Here is a 22,291-nt window from a genome sequence, read left to right as displayed (position 1 = left end):
GGTGTACTTTGTCTTGTTTTCAATAAACATTAAAGGGACAGTGTGTATTATTTAACCACTAGATGTTGCTGTATTGTGTAGCAAGTGCTGAAAAGCACACGAAAGAATACTAACTACAGAGAATCGTTTTTTAGATTTTTTGGTCCAGATTTTTTCAGTTTTTTGGGGTTTGTCGGGTACCCGTAGCAACAAGATAGTGGACAATTATGTAAGCTCCCTCTAGGTGAGGCGTCTGTTACAAAAAATAAACGCACATTTCTCCACCTTCGAATATTCGTAAAAATGCCATTTCTTTATGAAAATGTCATGTACCACTGCTTTTTTTTTTAATATCGTTTATTTTATCGTTTTTTACAACTAGGAGGGGCTAAATGATACACACTGTCCCTTTAAAGATGTATAATGTGATGTAAGTATTTTCTTTTAAAAAAAACAATGCTTCCCCTCAATTTTTAGGATTTGAAACATCCGTTGCATTCATGTGAATAAAATCTCAGAAATTTGTTTTGTTTTTAATCGTCCTTCAACGGTTTATTAGTCAATCAAAGGGTTAATTGTTTTCTATATCAGTCAATATTATGTGTAATGTTGCCTTCATATAAAATAATGTGTGTTTAAAATTCATTTTCGGGGGGAATGTGTTCCATTCTCCTGAAAAAAGATTGTATTGCCTCAATATGTGATTATCTGCGTCCGGAACAGCAAAAAAATGCACTCTGGCAGCCCCTGCTTCTCAGCAATAGTTGACAGGTGATAATAGATCGCGGACACAAGTGTGCATTTAATTTTAAGCAGGCTAGGAAAGGATGCCTCTTGACAAGAGTGCAGTCCTGTTTAGGCGGAAATACAATGACAGCGAAACAAAGAGCTACCTGGGCCCACAAAAGTCTATTCCGCTGTTCCCCGCTCACAGCAATATGGGATTGGGAATACAGAGCCGCTTGAGTGCAGTTCATTTTAGACAGAAATACATTAATGGCAGAAAAAAGCTGCAAGACCTGAGAAGAGTGGGTTGCGCTATGTGATCGGGAATAATGGATTGCGGATTATTTTTCTGGGCCGCCAAGTATGAAACGCAAAATTGCAAGGGATTACAGTATTGGAAAACATTTTTTAATTTTTTTCTTTTTTACACGACGGTAACAAGTTATAACTAAATTCAATTGTGATTTTAGTAATCACGTCACATTTTATCCCAACGCACACATTTTACCTGTCCCTGGACTACTTTTGTTTCATACTTTTGAAACATAACAGATTTAACCGAATGACAATTTGACAGTAAATACATTTGATTGATTTTTCTAATATAAAATCCTTCAATTATAATCGTGGTTCTGTATTGGGGCCCTTCTCAAGGTTTCTTAATATTTTTCATGCTGATGTTTTGTGTTTTTCCTTGCCCTCATGTAGGTTTTAGATCAGGGGATGGTGCCATAATAATCTGTAGTCTGTGCAGTCCCTTTGAGACTTTTTGTGATTAAGGGCTATACAAATAAACCTGACATTTCAGTTTGGGTTTTCTTTTTAACCTTTTTTTTTAAACGATAACAGATAGGTGAAACATAATTAGAAGGATTTTTGCAATGTTTTAATAGGAGTAAGAATTGGAATGTTTTGAATACATTTCAAGAAACCTAACACAGTTTAGCTCGACTTCGCATACAGTACAAGTGTCAACTTGCATTATTCATCAGCCACACTTGAAGGAAACATCCGATAATGTGTTAGTTGTGTGAAAAAATAAACCACATCACAACTAAGTTGAAAAAATCCTGCATTTCAGCTTCAATTTTTTGGCGTTTTAAAGTAAATAAAAAAACAAAAATTCTGGGTAAAGTTTTGTACAGCGATTGGTAAATGGGGTCAAGGCGAATGGTGCAAAAATAGTCCTCAATCCCACCATAAAATCGCAAAAACAAAAGTCCAGTTGGTAGATTGTCCTTGTCAAAGAAACAAAACATAGTTTTTAGGCAAGATTCCACGTTTGCCGCCGACTTCCCCCACAATCCACTGCTCCTCTGCAGAATCCACCTGCGTGATGATATCACCAGGCTGGAAGTAAGGAGGAAATGAGAGTAATAATTGTCAATCAATCAAACAGCTGCGACAGATATTCATCAAAGAACCCGGGTTAACATTCCTTGCGGCTTCTTGGAATTGATGCCGGGTTTTTTTTTCCAACAATGCCAGCAAATACATTAGCCCAAGCATTTAAAATCCACCTGAAATCCACTAACATCAGCGCTTATTTGCTTTACTTGCTTTCACATCGGCTGTAACAGTCTTGTTCCACGGACAGACTGAGATCATTTCTTCCTCATGCCATGAGGCTCTTTAACTCCACCCGGGGGAGTAAAAGCCCACATTAAACCCCACCCCCACATTGGCATATTACAGTACCTTTATTACAGTGTGTATTTTCCGAAGCACTATTTAAATACTCTATATCAACACGTTATATTGGGTATGTTTGTATTCTATATCTTTTATTTTATTTTATTTTTCAACACAAGGATACTGCTGAAAGTTTGAATTTTCCTATGGGGATGAATAAAGTATCTATCTATCTATCATTAGCGTATCTCGTTAAAGATCAGTGCCATTGGAAGACGCCATTTTCAAAAACGCACCTTTTTTCTAACGATCCTACTGCTATATATTTCATTTTCTGTAGGTATACAGAAGAGGCTAATGAATGTGAGAAGTAATGCACCCTAAGTGAAGATATCATGCGGATGCGAAAGATACCCTTGAAAAGTGTACATTGTACGGTCAGTGGCAACTCTTGCAGATGTTCTACCTAATGCACATACTCATTCGTATAAAATTTACACCAACAGTTCCCCCTTTAACGTCGTCATGGTGTCCTCTACTATATAAGCCTTACAACAACAGGTATAAGGTGCGTCACAAATTTGGGAGGAAGTCCAATACTTTCATGTGTGCCATATAGTCGTGTATTTGAATGGCTTACCTTGACCGTGAGCTCATCCTCGTGCTCGGCGGTGAAGGCATACAAAGCTTTGGCCACACCCCCGTCAACGGCCTTCTGGCTTGGGATTGGCTGAGCTGGATTCGGAAAGAAAGCGTTTTAGTAGGTGTTTTTATAGCCAAGGAATTTATTAATAAATGATAGCATTGAATCCAGGGTCTGAAGCAACAAAGAAGCCCTGAAGCGTCAATGTTAGATTGTAATGTTGGTTAACTCAGGAAAATGGGTGCAGTTCGTTTTAGGCAGAAAGAATGGGAAAAGAACAGCTGCCACGGTTGACACAAATTTGCCCTCTTGGTCCCCGGTCTCACAAATGTTCGATGGGGGATAATGGATTGTGGTCAGAACAGATTATTTTTGGCGGGCCGGAATTGCATGCTTCGGTTACCTGAACCAGTAAAAAAATATGCTCTGCCGGCCCCCACTCTAAGACCAAAGTCAATTAGGGATAGTGGATTGTGGCCACAGCCGTGCATTTCCATTTTAAGCAAGCCAGAACGGCAGGCCTCCCTCCTATTATTGGTCTGCTGTTTTTTTTTCTTTTTGGTGCAAATATTTTAATGTTCCCTTTGGTCAATGAGTAATTGATGCTTAATTCATTCATTCTACTCTCCCTAGCAGAAATATGGGATTGGGGATAAGGGATTGCAGCCGCACAAGTGCAGTTCATTCTATAATGAGAATAACGGATCGTGGCTTCACGAGTGCAGTTAACGTTTTGGTGGACAGAACGACAAAAAAAAGAGCTGCAATGCGCAGGAAAAATGCGCTCCACCACCCCCTGCAGGGATATTGAATTGGGGCCACATGCTGCAATTTGTAGTTGAATCTTTTTCAAGCTGTGAGATGCACTTACGTTGCAAAGTACGAATTGTAAAAAGCGAGGATTACACACTTAACATTACAGAAGCTGATTTTACATATAAATGGTGTAATCCTGTGCTGCACCTTGGCAAGACTGGGTGAAATCCACAGGATAAAGCCCCTCCCTTCCATCCAATCGCCCTCTCCTCCATTCAGAGTCCACGTGTTCAGTCACTTGGATATACGCCCCCTTGTGGAAGGAGAGATCCTCTGCAGTCTGACCAGGGAAGTCGAACAGTGCCACTGCCCACTCATTTCCCTAAAACACATCAAAAGACGTACATTATTATTGTCATGGTAAAACTTCATAGTATGCTTTGTGGCATGCGTCATTTTAAACTCACCTTTATTTCTTTTGAAGGTGTTTTTGCCGCTAAATAAAACATAAATGCATCATTCAATGATGACATCACAGGTGCAAAGAAAAGACAATTGTGACTTACCAGGACTTTCCAGTTGGTCCTCACCTACTCGCGTGAAGTTAAGTGGGAAGAGCCCGGTGCGCCCATTAACATGGCCGCGTCCCCATTCTTGGTCGACCGTCTCCAGGAAAATAATGGCGTCCCCCCGGGCGAAGGTGAGCTCGTCCTCCTGCGCTCCCTCGAAGTCAAACAAAGCGATGCAACTGCGGCAGCTGGGCACGACATTAACAAGGAGAACATATCAACGACTTTATTTTCCGGTCAAAAAGACAAAAGGAATCGACATTTTGTTTGAGATAAAGCACCTGACGGGAGGCGTGTCGGGATGTTTCTGCACGGAGTGCTGCGTAGGCTAAAGAGGACAAGAGGAGAGGATGATTCAATTATTATTACGAAAGTCAATTCTCAGACCTCAAAAATGTATAACAGTGAATGATTTGGCATCATCTTGTAGAAAATTAAATGATCCAGTCAAGAGTACTGTTATCCATTGCAGAGGTAAGATCATAAACTCAAGCTTGTCAATCATTACGTTCCAGTCGGGTCGGGCTTCTATCTCGCTGACTTAAAAAAAATACATAAATTTGTTTATAAAATCTATGATAAACTGATGTGTAAACTAAAAACATTAGCCAAACAAAGGGCATTAATTGAAAAAAAGAATACATTTTTTAAAAACTCTTCATATTTTGGCTCTTGCTGACCATACATTAGATGCTTTTGCTCCCCCATTAGGAGGGTCCTCTTTGTAGCTAGAACTTGATCCCGTGGGTTACAGAATTATTTAACTCCAAGACTATTCTATTTTGCCCCAGATACACCTCGTTTCTGTGTTCCTCGTTCTTTTTCCATTTACACATGATTCTTAAAAGTATTTGTGCTCTCATTTCATAAGCTTTTTCTGCATATTTTATTAGTGTTTTTGTTGGTTTTTCATTTGTCATACAGTTTTTCAATACAGGGTTGTGGGCAGAATAGGAAAAAAAAAGAGGACCCAGGCCTTTTAAAAATGCGCTTTGCTGGCACCCGCAAAGAGACCAGGGATGACGGATTGCTAAATTTTAGACGGAAAGAATATAAAAAAGAGGTGCCACTCACTAGACAAATTTGTTCGATTCAGGATATATCTTGCTCAATATTTTTCAATTCGCATTGCCCTTAGGCTGCTAAATACAAAGGATTACAGTAATTTGATAAAGATCTGACAACGGATTTCATAATCTCAATAGAGAACAATACCCAATCTAAGATTTTCTATATGGAGTAGGGTTCTAAAACCTACCTGACAGCAAGACTCGAGCACAGGTTCTGGCATTTTTGCCGAGGGCAGCACAAGATCCATGAGACATTCAGACGTACTGCGAAGAGGTGGGACGAAGGTAGACGGGGACTCATCCAGAATGATGAGGACGTCCTTCTTCTGGGAAAAACATTTTGATTACGACACCATCCGGAATCCAGTCCTTGTGGTTTTCTTTTTTTACCGAGTTTCCTGGGTAGACCGGGTGTCCGGGCTTGGGTCGAGGGGGAAGAGGCGGCCCTTTCTTGGACGCTCTGTTATTGGATGGCTGCTGAGGGATACTCGAGGACAAGATGGCGGCCGGAGGCGGTGGACGGGCAGGGACATGTTTGACTGATGGGGGCCTCGGCGGGAGCTGCTTCACACTTGGCCTGCAGAGAAGGAACTTTGAGCAAGGTGCTGTATGGCTAGGCTAACTTTAGCATTAAGAATGTTTGATCTCTTGACAGAGGATAATAGTAGTTCTCCACAGATGCAGACTGATATGTTTGTTTGTTTTTCAAAATAAGATATTAGTAGTCAAGTCATGTTTATTTGTGACGCCCTTAATCACAAGGAGTCTCAAAGGGCTGCACAGCCCACAGACTATTGCAGAGTACAGACTATTATTACACCATCCCCTGATTTAAAACATGCATGAGGGCAATGAAAAACTTAAAAACCTAAACATGAGGAAAATTAAGAAACCTTGAAATTACGTGATGTAATCCCCCCCTTCCCGGATGACCCGGCTGCAACGGATGTTGCAATAACCAATAATACACATATATTGTCAACGTGAAATATTAGGCGCTGGCTTTTACTATGAAAAACAATGATCACATTTTTTGCACATTATATCTGACGTTGGGGACAAGACGAATAATTGAGGATGTCATTGAAACCAAAAGCACATACAATCTGACCTAAATGGCAAATGTTCTCATCCCGGTTACCACCTCTTTGACCTCTGGAATATGCTTAAAATGCCTTAAAACAAGGACAAACCGGTTTAGCGACAGTTTCCTTTCCAGGGCTATCACCACCCTTAACGAGCGAGCCAAACTGAAAATATTTATCTTGGGATATATTTGGAAATTTTCGTTAGTTACTGCACTACTCTTTGTTGTACTATTGTTACGATTAAATATGTTTTCATTATGCTATTATTATAACTTGCAGACAGTCTTATCTTTTTTTTCCTTTAAAGTCTTTATTACGTGTGTACCTCAGAGGGCCATGTCTAATATCATTGTAAACAATGTTAGCGACGTTATCAATGACAATTTAATCCAATTTTTTTAACGTCAAACAGCTGCCATCGAGTACAAGCAAATCCCAATTAAATAAATGAAGGGACAGTGTGTATTATTTGACCACTAGATATCGCTGTATCGTGCTATACACTTACAAGTTCAAAAAGCACAAGGTAGAATACATGCATAGATACTTCTTGCACTGCTTTTCGATAGTTTTCTGTGTACCCGTAGCAGCAAAATGGCAGACAATTACGTCAGGTGAGGCTTATGTAAAAATAAATGCAATTTTCTTGACCTGCAAGTATTTTTTTTTAACAAAAGCACGTCTATATGATACGCAAAAATACATGAACTACCATTTAAATCAATAAAATAAAGTGTTTTATTACCACTAGGGGGGGTAAAATACTGTCTTTTTAAAGGATTTACTGCAAATAAACATTATGATTCGACTGTTAGCAAAATAATACCTTCCTACCTTATATTACAGAGATATTTGTTTAAAAATATTCAAATGGTAGTTCAACAGTTGATGATTTGAATATCATTCTGCCTCATTTGCATTTACTAGTCAGGAAAGCAGAATAATAGCACTTGTACTATGTGTGATTTCACATGCTGGGAATAGAAGGAATAGAATAGTAAGAATAAAAGACATTTATAAAAAGCTTATTTAAAGATATTGGTTGTAGGTGACCGTTTTAAAATAAAGGACACAACTATTCAAATAACTCATGTTCAATGTTCTGACGGCCCGAAAACTATAAAGCTGGCGTAGCTCACCAATTATGTCCCCTGGCAGTCATCAAATAAACTGAATGTCCGCAAACATGCTGGTATTAAATCTAGGCCCATCCAGTGAATCAAACCATGCAAAATATATACTCAAAAACACACAAAAATGATGACAGATTAAAAAAATACGCCTAAAAGCATGTCTACATCGTTGGATGTTCCTTGTTGCAATATGTCCGTGTTGCCACAAAATTTCCGTTTGAAAATAAACAGACTCGTAAAATTCTTTTCAATATGGCAGTTCGCCGATGAAGTTTTGATTGACACCAATATAGGCCAAGAGCTGGCTTTTTTCACGATCCACAGCCCTGGGCCTGTATTGATAAAAAGGAGATCGCCTTCTTTAGCTCTTCTCTTATCTTATCTTATCTTTAAGCATTAGTGACCAATTCAAATGATGACTGACACATTGGTTAGCCAAAGAAATTCCCAAAATAGATGTATGCATATTTACGATGTGTATTCAAATCAGAGCTGAAAATAAACATACGCAACACCACTTTTGATCAATTTTTACGCACCATTATTATGCGAAAGTGTGCACAATCATTGATTGACTTCTGGAAAGAGGTGTCAAACATTTACAACTCTTTCACTGTGGCTAAAAAATTGGCCTAAGTAAAATACACATTTGCAAAGGTTTTAGTGTGGTAAAGTAGTCATCTCCACATAGCCACTTTAGGAAACACCTAAACCTACCCTTAGAAAAATTTGTAAAATACAATGTTTAGTTTTTCAGATTGAGATCAAATTTGACAAAGTACCAGATAAGGCTATAAGCTATTGTCTCCCTTTTTTTCTAGCCAAGATGCGTATGCTACACTCACCTGCAGGAATTTGATTGCAAAAAAATGAGGCAAGGATAAAAACCTTCTATTTTTGTGTGTTCCAACTCTGATTACTCAATGCTTGTAGCACTTGCAGCGATTTTTCAGTTTGGAACTTCAGAGCCTTACTTTTCAAGACACCAAAAACCATCCATGATCTCCAAATGGTTCAAGAACAGCATTCAATTTACTTTTGGTGTCTTGGATTGGGATTTTCAGGGAATTTTACAGCAATGTAAAGGTATGAAGAGACCTTTCGCTACTTCGTGCTTCAGTTATCGCTGGTTCACTGCTTGTCTTTATCATTATTGATATCAACAGCTTGTAGCTTTAAGGGGCCAGTTACATTGAAAATAAATTCATCAGTTAAATCGGATTGCAAAGAAATGGTTATCACCAGCTGGTGCTCAGTGGATTGTTATCAGGTCTCGGGAAGCAACTGGGGCGGCGTCAGGAGAAAAGGCAATATCATGGATACAGGTCCAGCCTACTGCGACGGCTAGGCTAGCAACTCTCTTAAGCCACGCCAGCTGAGCCTGTATCTCTCAAACGCTAGATCCATTACCCATGAAATAGATGACCTGGAGTTACAACTCGTGGGAAATTGCAACAGTTGGGACGTTTTTTGTTTTTTTTAATTTTTTGCAGGGACCACGCTCAACCGACAATCCTCGATTCTAGGATGTAGCTAGCTGGCTACTCTTGACATCGTTTTCTTAAACTAAAGGAGAATCCTTCGAATTTTGTATAATCAGAATAAAAATAATTTGCTCAACTACAATTCATTGTTCTGTGTTTTTATTTGTAGATTTAGAATAGAATAGAATATAATTTACTTTTATTGTCATTCTTTGTAACAATGCACACAGAACGAAATGTCGATACACCCGACCCGTACAGTTAAACTGTAGCGAGCCGATGCAGCCGCAGCCAAACAGGGCGCAGCCATTTTAGTCATTAGGTGACCAAACCCCCCAATTCCAACCCTTAATGCTAAGCGCCAAGCAGGGGGGCAATGAGTACCAATGTTGTAAGTCTTAGGTATGACTCGGCCGAGGCTTGAACCAGCGACCTCACAGTCTCAGAGCGGGCGCCCTACCATCTAGGCTACAGAGTTGTAATCTTGCATCGCTACTTCGCGGAGGGGTTCTGGTCCCCATTATTGCGATAACCAAGGGATTACTGTATTGACAAATAGGTATTCATGGCTTCTGGTATACATTAACCACAATAATGAGGGATTCAGGTACCATGAACCTATCAAAACTGGTTGAAAAGACATTAAAAATAGGGCAATGTTCCTCATTATCTCATTAGCTGCACCGCTTATCCTGAGTAGGGTCGCGGGGGTGCTAGAGCCCATTCCAGCAATCATCGGGCAGTGGGCAGGGGACACCCTGAACTGGTTGCCAGCCAATCGCAGGGCACACAGGGACAGACAACTCGCTTGCTCATTCACACCTAGGGACAATTTGGACCAACCAATCCACCTGAAATGCATGTCTTTGGAATGTGAGAGGAAACCGGAGTGCCCGGAGAAAACCCACGCAAGCACGGGGAGAACATACAAACTCCGCACAGTAAGTCCGGGAGCTGGATTTGAACCCACACAGGAGGTTCCCAAGACCTTAGAACTGTGCCGCACACACGCTAACCACTGCTCCGCCGTGCTGCAATGTGCTTATTTATTTGAAAAATTGAAGTTGTAAAAAAGTTCTTTAAGATGCTTAAAATGACTTTTGGGGAGCTAGGTTTGGACAAAATTCTGAGGTCATTGGATCAAATGCAGCTACCAGCCTTCCTGTGCGGAGTTTGCATGTTTTCCTCCCAATACCAAAAAACATGCGTGTCAGGTTAATTGGCCGGTTCAAATTGTCCCTAGGTGTGAATGAGCGATTGAATAGTTGCCCGTCTCTGTGTACCCAGTTCAGGGTGTCCCCCTGCCCACTGCCCATAGACGGCTGGGATGGGCTCCAGCACCCCCGCGACCATAGTGAGGATAAGCGGCGCAGATAATGGATGGATTAGACACAGTGAACAAAAGAAATTAATCACAACCTAATTCTAGATGTCTATAAAGGACCAAAACCAGCTCTTGTCCAAAATCAAACATATTGTTTAAAATTCATCTTACCTTGGGGGGAGCGATGGTACACAGATACTTTCAGCCCTTTTTACAATGGGGGACAGTTTGGTGAGGACTGGAGTCTTGGAATGGACTTGGTTTGGTTCCGGGATGGAACCTGAAAAAATATGACATTCGTTTAAGTTTGCAAACATTAATTTCATATTGCAACAGTTAAAATGTCAGGGGACTAAGATTAAAGCTATAAATATGGGACTCTATAAATATTTGGAGGGTTTGGGTTTGTGTCCACACTGAGAGGCTTCTTCTTCGCGCACAATCGGCCAATTTTGAGGCAGAATCGGACGAGCGAAGCCGTCCACACGCGTTTGCATTTGCCTCAAAAGCACCATTGTGGTGCGGCGTGAAGCTTACTTTACCCACAATGCAACTTGGGAGATCAGATCAGTTTGCAAAGATTCATTGTTGATTTCTCGGCTAGGAAGTAAAAGGCCAATATAGTGATACTTTGGTATGCGACTCTTATTTGTTCAGGACCACCCAAATGTTAAAAGTGGGATTTGTCATCATACGTTCTTATACATTCCGAAATATCAATAAAACGTGTACTTAAGATAAAATAATCCTTTATTCGCCCCACAATGGGGAAACATTTTTTGTTACAGCATTAAGACAACAGCTAAGAATGTCAACAGTATAAACAAGTATTTAAAAATATAAAAAAATTGAAAAATAATATTTCCAATAAATTATCGAATAAAAAAAAAGTAAAATAATTACTTGAATGTGTAGAGAATAAAAATAAACATACTAAAGACAAAAATGTCAACCAAATTTAAACATTTTGCTGTACTTTGGAGTAGAATTTTGATTGGCCGGCACTGGTACACCATTTTCGCGTTTGTCGATCAATTCCTTCTTCAACTTAATCGTTGTTCACACCATTTTGCTCTTTTCCTGCCCTTTATCATTTACTTAAGAGCCATTGTTATTAGCAGAAAAAAAGACAATAAAATGCCCTCAACCACAATAAATTCTCAAAACGCAGTGTCGAGCTGACCATCTCTCACCAAATGAGTGGGCAAAAAGACACAAAATGGCTGCTCAATTCACCAGGACCACGTTTTTGGGAGTTTTCTGGTTCCAATTTTTTTGTTCCAATCCTGGAGCAAAGATGACTCAAATTTTTGGGTCGAAGACCAATTTGTTTGAGATCCAAACCCATTTTTCCCATACAAAGGATGTAGGGAACATATTCAAAAATTTACACTTTAATGTCTTTAAATTTTGATTTTTAATAGTCAAGTCAAGTTTATTTGTATAGCTCTTAATCAAGTCTCAAAGGGCTGTACAGACTAACATTACACCATCACCTGACCTGAAACCTACATAAGGGCAAGGAAAATTACAATACAGGGGCAAAAATGACTCAAACGTTTGGGTCTAATACGGTTTTGTTCGAGTACCGACGTATCACTGTGTAAGGGGATTTTCTCTGCCCGCAGGCATGGAAAGCAACAGGTTTCCTAGCTCCGTGTCATTTCCCATGACACCTTCTTGTAGCGGGTGTGTCGCGTTTAAGGTAGCCGACGACAGAAGCTTTCAAGGTGAACAAAGAGGCCGCTAGTTCAAATGGCAACCTACATAAACACAAAGCCACTGTTATGTGGAATTTACCAGTCTGCGCACCCCTTTTAGAATAATACCGCAAATAAATATAACCACAATAAACCACTTTTAGTTTTCTCACTTATTAAAAAAACAGGAAGGAAGCTAAAAATACTCCCGAGATAATGTTGTTGCACAAGGGCATACTTATCATGAATGGTAAATTAGCCAATCAAATTAAAACTTATGTAATGTTGTGACAACACACCTTCCAGCATACGAAATGACTCAGATGAACTCTGAATCAAGTTTCGCTGTTCTGGGACACTTTTACCCATAATTCCCAAAATATTGACTGAGGTTACAACAAGCCAAAAGAACCATGTCACCAACAACATGCTTGTCTGTAGGTGTGTTCTTAATGCCACGTGCTGTCAGATGAGTAATTTTGGAACTATTTCAACCTTAGCTATAGAAGCCCGGTAAACATGTTGTCACGTGCTTGAAATGTTTTGTCAGAAACCAAAAGAAATCGTCCAAATTATATGGGTTCTGAGTCACGTTAAAGGTGGAAAAGAGTCTGGATATCATACACGTTCATATAGCAACTGGCATTTATACAGATGGTGTGTACACTTCTGGGATTATTACTTATTTTTGTCTACTTCCGACTAGGTGACTGTACATAACATCTTTGTATTTATTGGCATAAAAAAGCTTCTTTAAATTAAAAAGCGAGCAAAAGTTCTAAAGTTCTTCTTGAGTGTTAAAGCAGCTTTTAGGGTTAGAGCTTGACCATTGACGGCAAAAATGATTCGATAAATATACTGTATACCGTAATTCCTAGCTATTTTGCACCTTGTATCCAGTTTCGGTGCATCAAATATTCCACGACCAGTTATTCCCGATTGCATATTGCTGCAAGCCGAGGCCAGCAGAGCCCATTTTTGTTGGGCCTGGCGGCACTTTTTTGCAGTTCTATCCACCAAAAACGAACTGTACTTGTGCAGCCGCGAAGCATTTTCTCCAATTCCAGTGTTTCCCACCAATGAACATGACTTTGGTGGCCCGTGAGTCTCATTTGGGACCGCCACAGTCTCGTTTGCCGCCCCCAACTTCCCCCCGCCGGTAGAAAATATATAATACAGTGGTACCCAGGTCCTCAACCGCCTGAATCCTCAACCAAATCTGTGTTCAACCAAAAAAATGTGCGCAAAAAAATGCTTTGCTGCTCGACACGGAATTGGGTGGCCAACCGAAAATAGCCAAATGAAAATAGCCGAATCGAATGAGATTTGGCGCGTAACGAGTGGAGCCGAGATGCACTCGGCGGCGCAAGTTAATCTAGCTTTAGCGCCACTTCTATCCGGACCATCAATGAGTGAAGGTCTACCGTCATTTTCAAAGTTATTTATTTCCTAGTTTGTGCTTTTGCCTTGCTTTTGAACAAGGGTCCCAAGAAAAGCGAGTAAGGGAAGGATGAGAGGAAAACAGTGGGGCAAACTAAAAGTGATTCAGTATTGAGTGAATGAATTCATGACTTTGTGTCATGGCGTTTTGACTTAAGAGTAAATTTTAAATATTCTTGATATACCTTTGTGTGCTCTTAAAGATGATACCAGACTGTTATGTTCATATACAGCAATGTATATTACCTTCAGTGGTCATAAAATGCCCTAAAGAGATACACTAGGCTTGAAAATGTACACACACACACCCTACCCCAAGGGTCAGAGACCTTCCCACCACAGTCTCCTAAAATCCTATGGGAAACACTGAATTTGTAGGTAGGTGTGCCATTTTACCCACCTGAAATTAAATGCATGGTTATGGCCACGATACATTTTCCCCAATCCCATATCTGTGTGAGGTGGACTGGCAGAAGGCATTTTTGTCGGGAGGAGTGCCACCCGGGCCTGCCTGAAACCAGATACAGGATCGCGGCCGTGATCCATTATCGATGGTCAAGTACTGCTGAGAGCAGGGGCCAGCAGAGCTTTCTCCCCCCAGTTCCGGCCACTGAAGCTTGCCGTAAAATGGAACTGAACTGTTTTGGCCGCAATCTATTATGCCCAGTTGACTATTGCTCAGAGTGGAGGGGGACTACTTAAAGTTGATTATTTAAGGTGTGCTCTATTTTTTAAGAGAGTGAAGCACATATGTTCCCAAAATCAAGTGGGATTTGGCTGACTCACCTGTTAGGGTAGCAATTTCCCCTGCTTGCGTTTGAACCGCACTGCAGATCTCTGAAGGCGGTCTGGGGGGCCGTGACGGGGCCAGATGCGCTTTTTCCCGAGCTATGCAGCCCACACTTGTCCTTGGGGCAATTGGTGGTCTCGTGGGAGGTTTCTTCATGGATGGGGTCTCACTTTGTTTTGGTATAGGAATCCGGGGGGCTGGGACGGGTGTAGTGCAAGGGGGGGTGGTCGGGGCTGGGACGGGTGTAGTGCAAGGGGGGGTGGTCGGGGCTGGAGTTGGTGCTGGTTTGGCTTTTAGTGATTCAGAGGGTGCTTCTGATGAGTCAGGAGTAGTTACTTTGGAGATGCTTTTGGGTTTGGGGGCAATAGCAGGGGGAGCCACTTTGGATGGTTGCCCGGGAAGGCGAGGGCGTGGGTGGGGCTCAGGTTTTTTGGCGATCGACTCCTCGTTTATGCCGAAATCGCCACGCTTCGCGTCGAACGCCATCTCCTGCTTCTCAAATGCCTGAATCCTCGCTCTCAAGGTGGCCATGTCTTCCTCCTCCTCCTCCGACTGGCTGAGACCGCTATCGTCACTGCGTTGCTCCGGGAGACCCCAGTCGTCAGAGCTGAAGGCCTCGAGGAGCTCTTGAAGGTATTTACCTTTATTGACGTCCTGTTTTGCGTTTTCAAGGTGATTACGAGCAGCGAGCGTGGCAAAGCCGTCCTCTCGCAGTTTTACTAAAGTCTGAACTTTGACCTCCTCGTTGACCGGGGTCACGGTGGGTTTGGATCGGGGTCGTGGGCGGGGCTTGGGGTGTTGGACCTCGTCAGGAAGCGGCGTGGCACAGAGACTCTGATCCAATTGGACGATTTCAGGAGGCGGGGTCGATGACGTGGAGATTTCTGCAGTGTGTTGCGATGCACTGGTGGGAATTGGCGAACGCCGCAGTGGCACCTCTTTTGCTAAACAGAAAGAAGAAAAAACAACAACAATGGCTGAGCAATTTTGTATGAAAAAACAAAGAATAAAAAAAAAAAAAAGTAACAAATTTAAATATTTAACACATATTTATTTGTATGTAACATGCACTCATGTATAATCTGACCCATAATTTTTGATGAGGGAAAAACTGTAAAAAATGCATTTGACTTTTTCTCTGCTCAAACAGGAATGAAACCCGGGGTGCGCCGGGTAAAACCCCCATATTCTAACCACTAGACCACCAGGGATACTGTATATATATATGACACATAAAAAGGCATTATATTTCATCTCATCATCACACCTTTTTTATACACGGTACCAGAGAGGAATATTAAGTTTATTGTATTTCACATGATACAATGACAATATATTATATTCTTCTAACCAACATAAAATTTACAATGTATTTACTAAATTCCCTCGAATATCTTATTGATTATAGAATACACCAGAGCGTTTTTTCTCGTATGTCTTTTTTGCATTTATTTATATCTTTTAGGACGACTTTCTGTTTCTCTCTTCTCTAACATTAGTTTCTGGTACCCTGACTAAAAATAGTGGGATAATGAGGTAAAACCCAATGCCTTTTCATATTTCATCTACATCACTGGGGATCAAATGGTTAAAATTCAGCACGCTTACCACCACAAACCGGGTTCGTTTCCTGTTGCATCCAATGTTTTTCGATTGTGAACGGTGATATTTTTGTGACCGAGACATTAATGCACCACAATCATTTTTCAATTAAAATGTGTCCGAAAATATAGTATTTGCCTTGTTACTCTCTGAATTACAAAAGAAAATGTAAATATAGACAAAAAAAAGACATTTTGCTTAATGATGAGCAACCACTTCGAATACATTTTTTAGATAATAAACATGTAGGTAACAAAAGCAGCCCAGTTGAGTATCCTGGTTTGTTGTCATCTACTTCCCTCTCATCTACTAAGCAGCACTAATGCTAGCATGCAATACAATAGCGGTTTTTTCTTGCCGTTAGGGCTATCATCTGTGATGCTAGCAGTCAACGGTCATGTCTGCAATGCTAGTGGATAATGAAGCAGCGTGTGCGCGTCCGCACATAAACTATAATTCCTCATTTCTAGCAATTCATGGGGACCAAAACCCTCCGCAATATGTAAGAATCTGTTAAGTAGGAACACACCCTTCTATTTTCAATACTCGCTCCGCTGGCGCTCCCAGCAACAGTGGAGGGGGGGTAATGGATCGCAGCTTCACAAGTGCAGTTCACTTTTGGTGGACAGAACAATACAAAAGAGCCTTGAGGCCTGACAAACTGCTGTGCCGCACCAATTTGTGATTACTATTTTTCAAAGGCAGTGACATATGAAAAGTACCGAGGGATTTGAACAAATCTTAACACTTGATATATAAAAATGTATATTTATATATAGCCAGGCCCAACAAGAATGACTGATTTCTGTGTTCAGGCCCTTCCAATCCCCATGTGTCTTTTCACCTGCAACGGATCTGGAGCCTGCGGGAAACAGATCCGGTGCTTGTCTGGTGCCTGCGGTGATGGTCGTTCTAAATGCAGGATGGGAGGTTGATATTGACGAAGAGGGAGATGATGACATGCGCTCTTCGAGCTCCTGTGTCTTCTCCCTTATCACCTCATCATAAGAGGGAGGAGGCTGCGGGCCCAATGTCAACATAAGTTCCACAAGTTGCAGCATAACATCACATAAGCAGCACTACCTGTATGGAGGGTGGGATGGTGGGGCCCCAGATTTGTGCGGCCGGAGGAGGAGGAGGAGGGAAGGCGCCAGGCGATCCGGATAACCAGGAAGGGGAGGGAATCGGTTCGGCACACAGGATGGTGATCTCTGGTCGCCTGGCAACGGGCCCCCATAACAGGAAAAAGGCAGGATAACTCTGAGCCACAGCATGATGACAGTGGAAACCACAAGAGGGTTCAGTTGGGTACCTTACGTCTACGTCACGAGGTCTATCGCGTGGTGGGTCCAAGAAAGTGGACCTGCTGGTGGCTGGGAAAATAAAAATAATTCAGAAACATGTAAAAGAGAAATTAAAAAAAAAAAAAAAGGACAATTCAACATTTAAATATAATACTAAATTTTGATACGTACAAAAATGTTTCCTATTTGATCACATAACTAAAGTATCAAACAAAATGCATTATATAAATTTGTGAACGATTTGTTATTGCCTTTTTGAATAAAGTTTAGGAAAATCACGTCTTTGGTCATTGCTCGAAGTGAATTCAGCACACGCACCAACGTAGAAAACAGACCAAACCTGTGATTCTAAAAATCGGTAGCAAGCCATTGCTTGAAAAACCAAATAGTTCCTCTTTAAACAAAACCTTCCTTTTGACCTTTTTCTGTTGATGGTGCGATTCACAAAGCATAAAAAAAAACTTTAACTAGACGAGTTTGACAGTTTTTTTCCCTACCCGGGAAAATTTCTCGATTCCTTGAACGATTGGAAATCCCGGTCATCAAATGGCGAGCTACCCGGACCAGAAATCTGATTTATCATAGAGCTCCACATCAAGGTCACGGTACGAATTGGATCATTGCTTTGCTTATGACTGAGGACTGCTGAACTTTGAAAACGTGCTTGTGCTCATAGCACACACCCATGAATTTGGAATTCCCTAAACTGGAAAACATCAAAATAGTGTTATCTTTCCTTATTTGATGAACCCTCTTGTCATTCATTTGAATTAGTATTGAACTTTGAAGTATATTATGGTGTGACTTTGAATTCTGGCACAAAGACAGATTTGGGTTTATTCTAAAACCCTATTGGGCACATCAAAGTACAATTTGGGATTAATAATAGGTTTTATCAACTGAAATTAGAGTAGCTGACCAGTCATTAAACTGAATTAGAAATAAAACAGGGTTTTAACCAAACTTAGAACACCTTAAACAAAGTAAGTGTTCTTTTATTATCACTCATGTTAAATGTTGTCTACTGCCTACATTCCAGGCTACGGTTTAAAACAATTTGGACTCTGGTGTTTTCTCTATTAATCTTACCACTCATCAAACTTAGAACAATCCAGTATCTTTCCTTCCCTCTGCCTAATGTCATAGGTGCTACACAGAATGCCCAAAACATTCTGCATTTTTGTGTGCTCACTTCTTTTGATGGCTGCTTTGAGGGACCAAAGTGGACCTTGGCTGCGGACAGAAAGATGGGAAAAACATCAGCTCAATAGTTAAAACGACTTTCAAGATGTCAGAATGCATCGTTTTTTTTGCAGTTCAGATTAGTATAATACACTAACTCGACACACACATTCAGCAAAACCACTTTGAGGTTCTCCCCATAAACAAAACGCTGACACTGGTCCCGGCTGGTTGCCATGCCAACAGTTCAACAGCCTAAATACTTTCAAGAGTGTGTCAGAGGAAAAGTAGGTGGGGGTTGTTGAGGGTAAAGAGTGCAGACGCAGCAGAGTGTGGATGGACTTCGAGCACAAAGCATTTCAAGAGGGCAAAAGGGCCCAAGAAGATATCAAATGACGCGGCGCACGTGCAAACGCAGAAAAATTGCAAAAAGGAGTCTAACCTGAGACGATTTTCTGGCTTCCTCCTGCCGGGACGACCTGCGGGGGACAGTCAAACAAGAAGGAGGCCGTGTGAGGAAATGTCCATGCGTCATCAGCAACTATACGCTGTCAATCATCTTCACAAAGCGTTCGATTTCTCGCCCAATATCCTCTTTTCATCCGCCCGTCTACTCCCCAGGAGAACCCAGACGGGTTTTCTCAAAGTCTTTCCTCTCTGCTTCGGACTCTCCTGACTAGTCCGTCTTGAGGAAGTCACCGCGATTGGCTGCGGAAACTTTTTCTGGAGTCATAGTGTTCTCAACACTTCCAGATGTTTGCAGCCCCCGCCCCCTAACCAAACAGAGCAGTTTCTTTGCTTGTATACCGTTTTCATGAGACTATTTTTGTGGAGTGAGGTATATTCTAAAGTAGTAAAGAAACTAGGGAAGAGATTAAATTTGATTGACCGATAATGCACAGCCCATATCTGCATGCACATAACATTCTCAAAGGGGGAACACCTGCTTAGACAAGAGACTGCTCGGTTAAAAATAAAATATTTAAAAAAAAAAAAACAATATTATTGAACAAAGGCAGCACGGTGCAGTGGTTAACGCGTGTGCGGCACAGTTCTGAGGTCATGAGATCGAACCTAATGTGTGGAGTTTTCACGTTATCCCTGTGCTTGCGTGGGTTTCCTCTGGGCACTCCAGTTTCCTCTCATATTCCAAAGTCATGCATGTCTGGTTAATTTGCTGGTCCAAATTGTCCATAAGGGGTGAATGAGCAAGCAAATTGTCTGTCCCTGTGTGCCCTGCGACTAGCTGGCAACCAGTTCAGGGTGTCCCCTGCCCACTGCCCGAAGTTAGCTGGGATGGGCTCCAGCACCCCCGCGGCCCTACTGAGGATAAGCGGTACAGATACTGGATGGATAGATGGATCTTATTGAACATGGGAGAATCTGAATAATTACCACTCTTTGAACTTTAATCTTAATATTAAAGTAATTATATTATTCAACATTCCTACACAATGAGTCAAGAAATATACCTGTTTTCCCATGTTAGGCCAGTAAGTCCAAACACATTAGAACAGTATATAAAAAGTATATAAAATCTACTGCCACCTACTCTACTGCCACCTACTGATATAGATGACTATTACAGTTCCTCGTCTGGAGATAGCAAAAATACTGAATAATGGCCTGATTTTTTTGGAAAGATAAAATTGGGCAAATTCCAACGGCACACAAGACACGGTCTCACGGCACACTCTTGCGCCCCAGCACACTGGATGAAAAACACTGCATTCGAAAATAAATTATGAATCAAACAAGATAAAGGAATGCTGATTCACGACTTCGGAGTGTGCGTTTTGATGGAAATGCAGAAAGATAGAAAATAAGAGAATTTCAATACTTGACATGCACACAAGGGTCTCTCTTGTCTGTACTACAGAAAAGGTGAGAGCATGGGCATGTTTGTGGGTGTTTATGAGCAGTTTTTTTAATAATAGTCACAGCTTCTGGGTAGTCCGTTATGGCTATATGTATTTGCTAAAATACATTAGATTTGGGGTTCAACTAAAACAACGCCCTGAAAAGGTAACATAATTTTCATGATAAAAATGTGACTGGAGGTGGTAACAATTCCTCACCAAGGCTAGTCAAGGTTAGTTTTGTTGATGCAAGGTGTTGATCCTGCAAAAATGGAATGCAAGAGGCTTAAAATGCTCATGAAGGCCTTTCTGCTCTGCACAACAGAAAAGGTGAGACCAATGGCAGGTTTGTGGGTTCCGATTAGCAGTTTTCGATGTGAGTCATTTATATAAATGAAAGCCAAAAGAAACTTTTGTTGTCAATCTTTTTACCTTTACAGGTAAATTCTACATTCGCACATGCAAATTTACAGAGAGAAAAATCCCTTTTATCGCTTTTAAATGTGAGGTTTAACAGTATATCATGCTTTTGAAGCTATCCTCTAACCAGAAAGTCATTTAATCAAATAATATGAAACAAATAGATATTTTTGTGTAACCGTTCGCGCCCCGGCCGAGTCATTCCTAAGACTTAAAAAGTGGTCGGCGGCGCCCTCTCTTGGCTGCGGCTGCATCGGGTCAGATGCAATCGACATTTCGTTCTGTGTACATTGTTACACAGAATGACAATACAAGGAAATTATTATTATTATTATTATTATTATTTCCCCACTGGCACAAAGGCTCAAACCATTTTCAAAGCCAAATTCAAGCACTTTAAAGGACTTTTAAAGTCAACTTTACAATCTCTCAAGTAACATTAAATGAAAAAAATCTGATCATAAACGTGTATTTTACAGAGCCACCAATATATCTGCAATTTACATTCTGGATTATTAATCTACCAATTGTATTTATCAGGACATGTGATGCTTAAATCATGAGAAAATTGATTTGAACAATACACGTGTAAATATTTTTGAGACAAACCTCTCCCCATATAGGTGATGGGGAGAAATATATAGCTTACACTTTCAACTGCAGGTAATTATTCCCGTTAGAATTTACCACTGGGAAACACTACCTTCATTTTTTTCTGATAAAATGTACATAATTAAAATTTTTGCACTAGTTTCATAGTGCTCTGTTTAGATGTGGCATGCACCTGTTCTATTGGGCATGACCCATAGGGGGTGATGATGTTTCATAGGACAAAGTCATACAAACTAAGCTCAGCTGCCGTTATCAAGATACCATAGCGAAGCCACCAGAGAGCTGTGTCTGCGTCATTTTTATGCAGACTTGATGAAAACATGACAACAATTTCAAGCATTTACAAGCACTTCATCAAAAATTCAGGCACTTTTCAATCGTTGTAAACACGACTTTAAAGCTCAAGCATTTTCAATGATTTCAAGCACCTGTATGAACACAGTAGCGTGTTTAATTTAAATTTCTTATTCCTTGTTATTCGGTGATTTGTAAAGTTTGCAGCGCACACCGGGAAATATAACTTTGTAATGTTTAATTGCTAAAATAAATTGGAATTCAACTGAGACGACATCATGAAAAGGCAATGTTGTATTGTTTATGATAAAAGTTGATAAGAGCTCCGTGTCTTGAAGTCGTGCCAATTCTCCTCCAAGGCTAGTAACTTGTTTGTTTGTTTAAGGGGGGTTTATAAAAACATGCCACTCTAATCTAACTGTTAATTCGAAATTTCCAGGTGAATTGTCGCATTCGTGACCAGCACCGCTCGCGTTCTTGTCGTCTTTACCTTCGTTGCCGCTGGACTGTCGTCGTACTACACGTTCCCCGCTGTCCTGACGCATTCTTTCTTCGTCTTCCTCAGGCCGAGCTTCGGCCATGTTTGCCCCACTTTTGGAGTTTCTTCCACCGGCAGAGACACCCGGCCTCGGCCTCGGTCGCGGTGTTGTTGTAGTGCAACGAAACTCGCGACAAGTTCTTCCA

At 40.9% G+C, this 22,291-nt stretch overlaps 1 protein-coding gene across 2 annotated transcripts; it reads right to left on the bottom strand.

Annotated features, from left to right (window-relative positions):
* Nucleotides 1-1,569: 1,569 nt before the first annotated feature.
* Nucleotides 1,570-22,291, bottom strand: LOC148356386 (uncharacterized). 2 transcript variants are annotated; one of them, XM_088348356.1, is made up of 16 exons: nt 22,098-22,291; nt 18,865-18,901; nt 18,433-18,473; nt 17,249-17,309; nt 17,020-17,155; nt 16,781-16,955; nt 14,331-15,278; nt 10,576-10,684; nt 5,766-5,952; nt 5,564-5,701; nt 4,587-4,633; nt 4,303-4,493; nt 4,204-4,232; nt 3,944-4,118; nt 2,978-3,072; nt 1,570-2,055 (listed from the first exon to the last, which is right to left on the bottom strand). In XM_088348356.1, the coding sequence occupies exons 1-16, from the start codon at nt 22,186-22,188 to the stop codon at nt 1,948-1,950; spliced, it is 2,568 nt and encodes an 855-aa protein (XP_088204482.1). In that variant the 5' UTR covers nt 22,189-22,291; the 3' UTR covers nt 1,570-1,947. The 2 variants fall into 2 exon arrangements, with proteins under 2 accessions (XP_088204482.1, XP_088204483.1); XM_088348357.1 differs by having other exon boundaries at nt 5,564-5,698.

The sequence above is a fragment of the Urocampus carinirostris genome, chromosome 11 (genome assembly GCF_059441175.1).
Source record: "Urocampus carinirostris isolate Australia breed hairy pipefish chromosome 11, RoL_Ucar_1.0, whole genome shotgun sequence".
Classification (NCBI taxonomy): domain Eukaryota; kingdom Metazoa; phylum Chordata; class Actinopteri; order Syngnathiformes; family Syngnathidae; genus Urocampus; species Urocampus carinirostris.
The sequence above is the reverse complement of the archived record's forward strand: the minus strand, read 5'-3'. Positions and strand labels throughout refer to the sequence as shown.

Bases quoted from the DNA above. Each gene is read 5' to 3' on its own strand.
- LOC148356386 (XM_088348356.1), bottom strand. From the start codon at position 22,188: ATGGCCGAAGCTCGGCCTGAGGAAGACGAAGAAAGAATGCGTCAGGAC. The intron at 17,156-17,248 runs GTACCCAACTGA...GCCCGTTGCCAG, and splicing joins CCTCGTGACGTAGACGTAAG to GCGACCAGAGATCACCATCC. The intron at 16,956-17,019 runs GTAGTGCTGCTT...TTGGGCCCGCAG, and splicing joins CCATCCCACCCTCCATACAG to CCTCCTCCCTCTTATGATGA.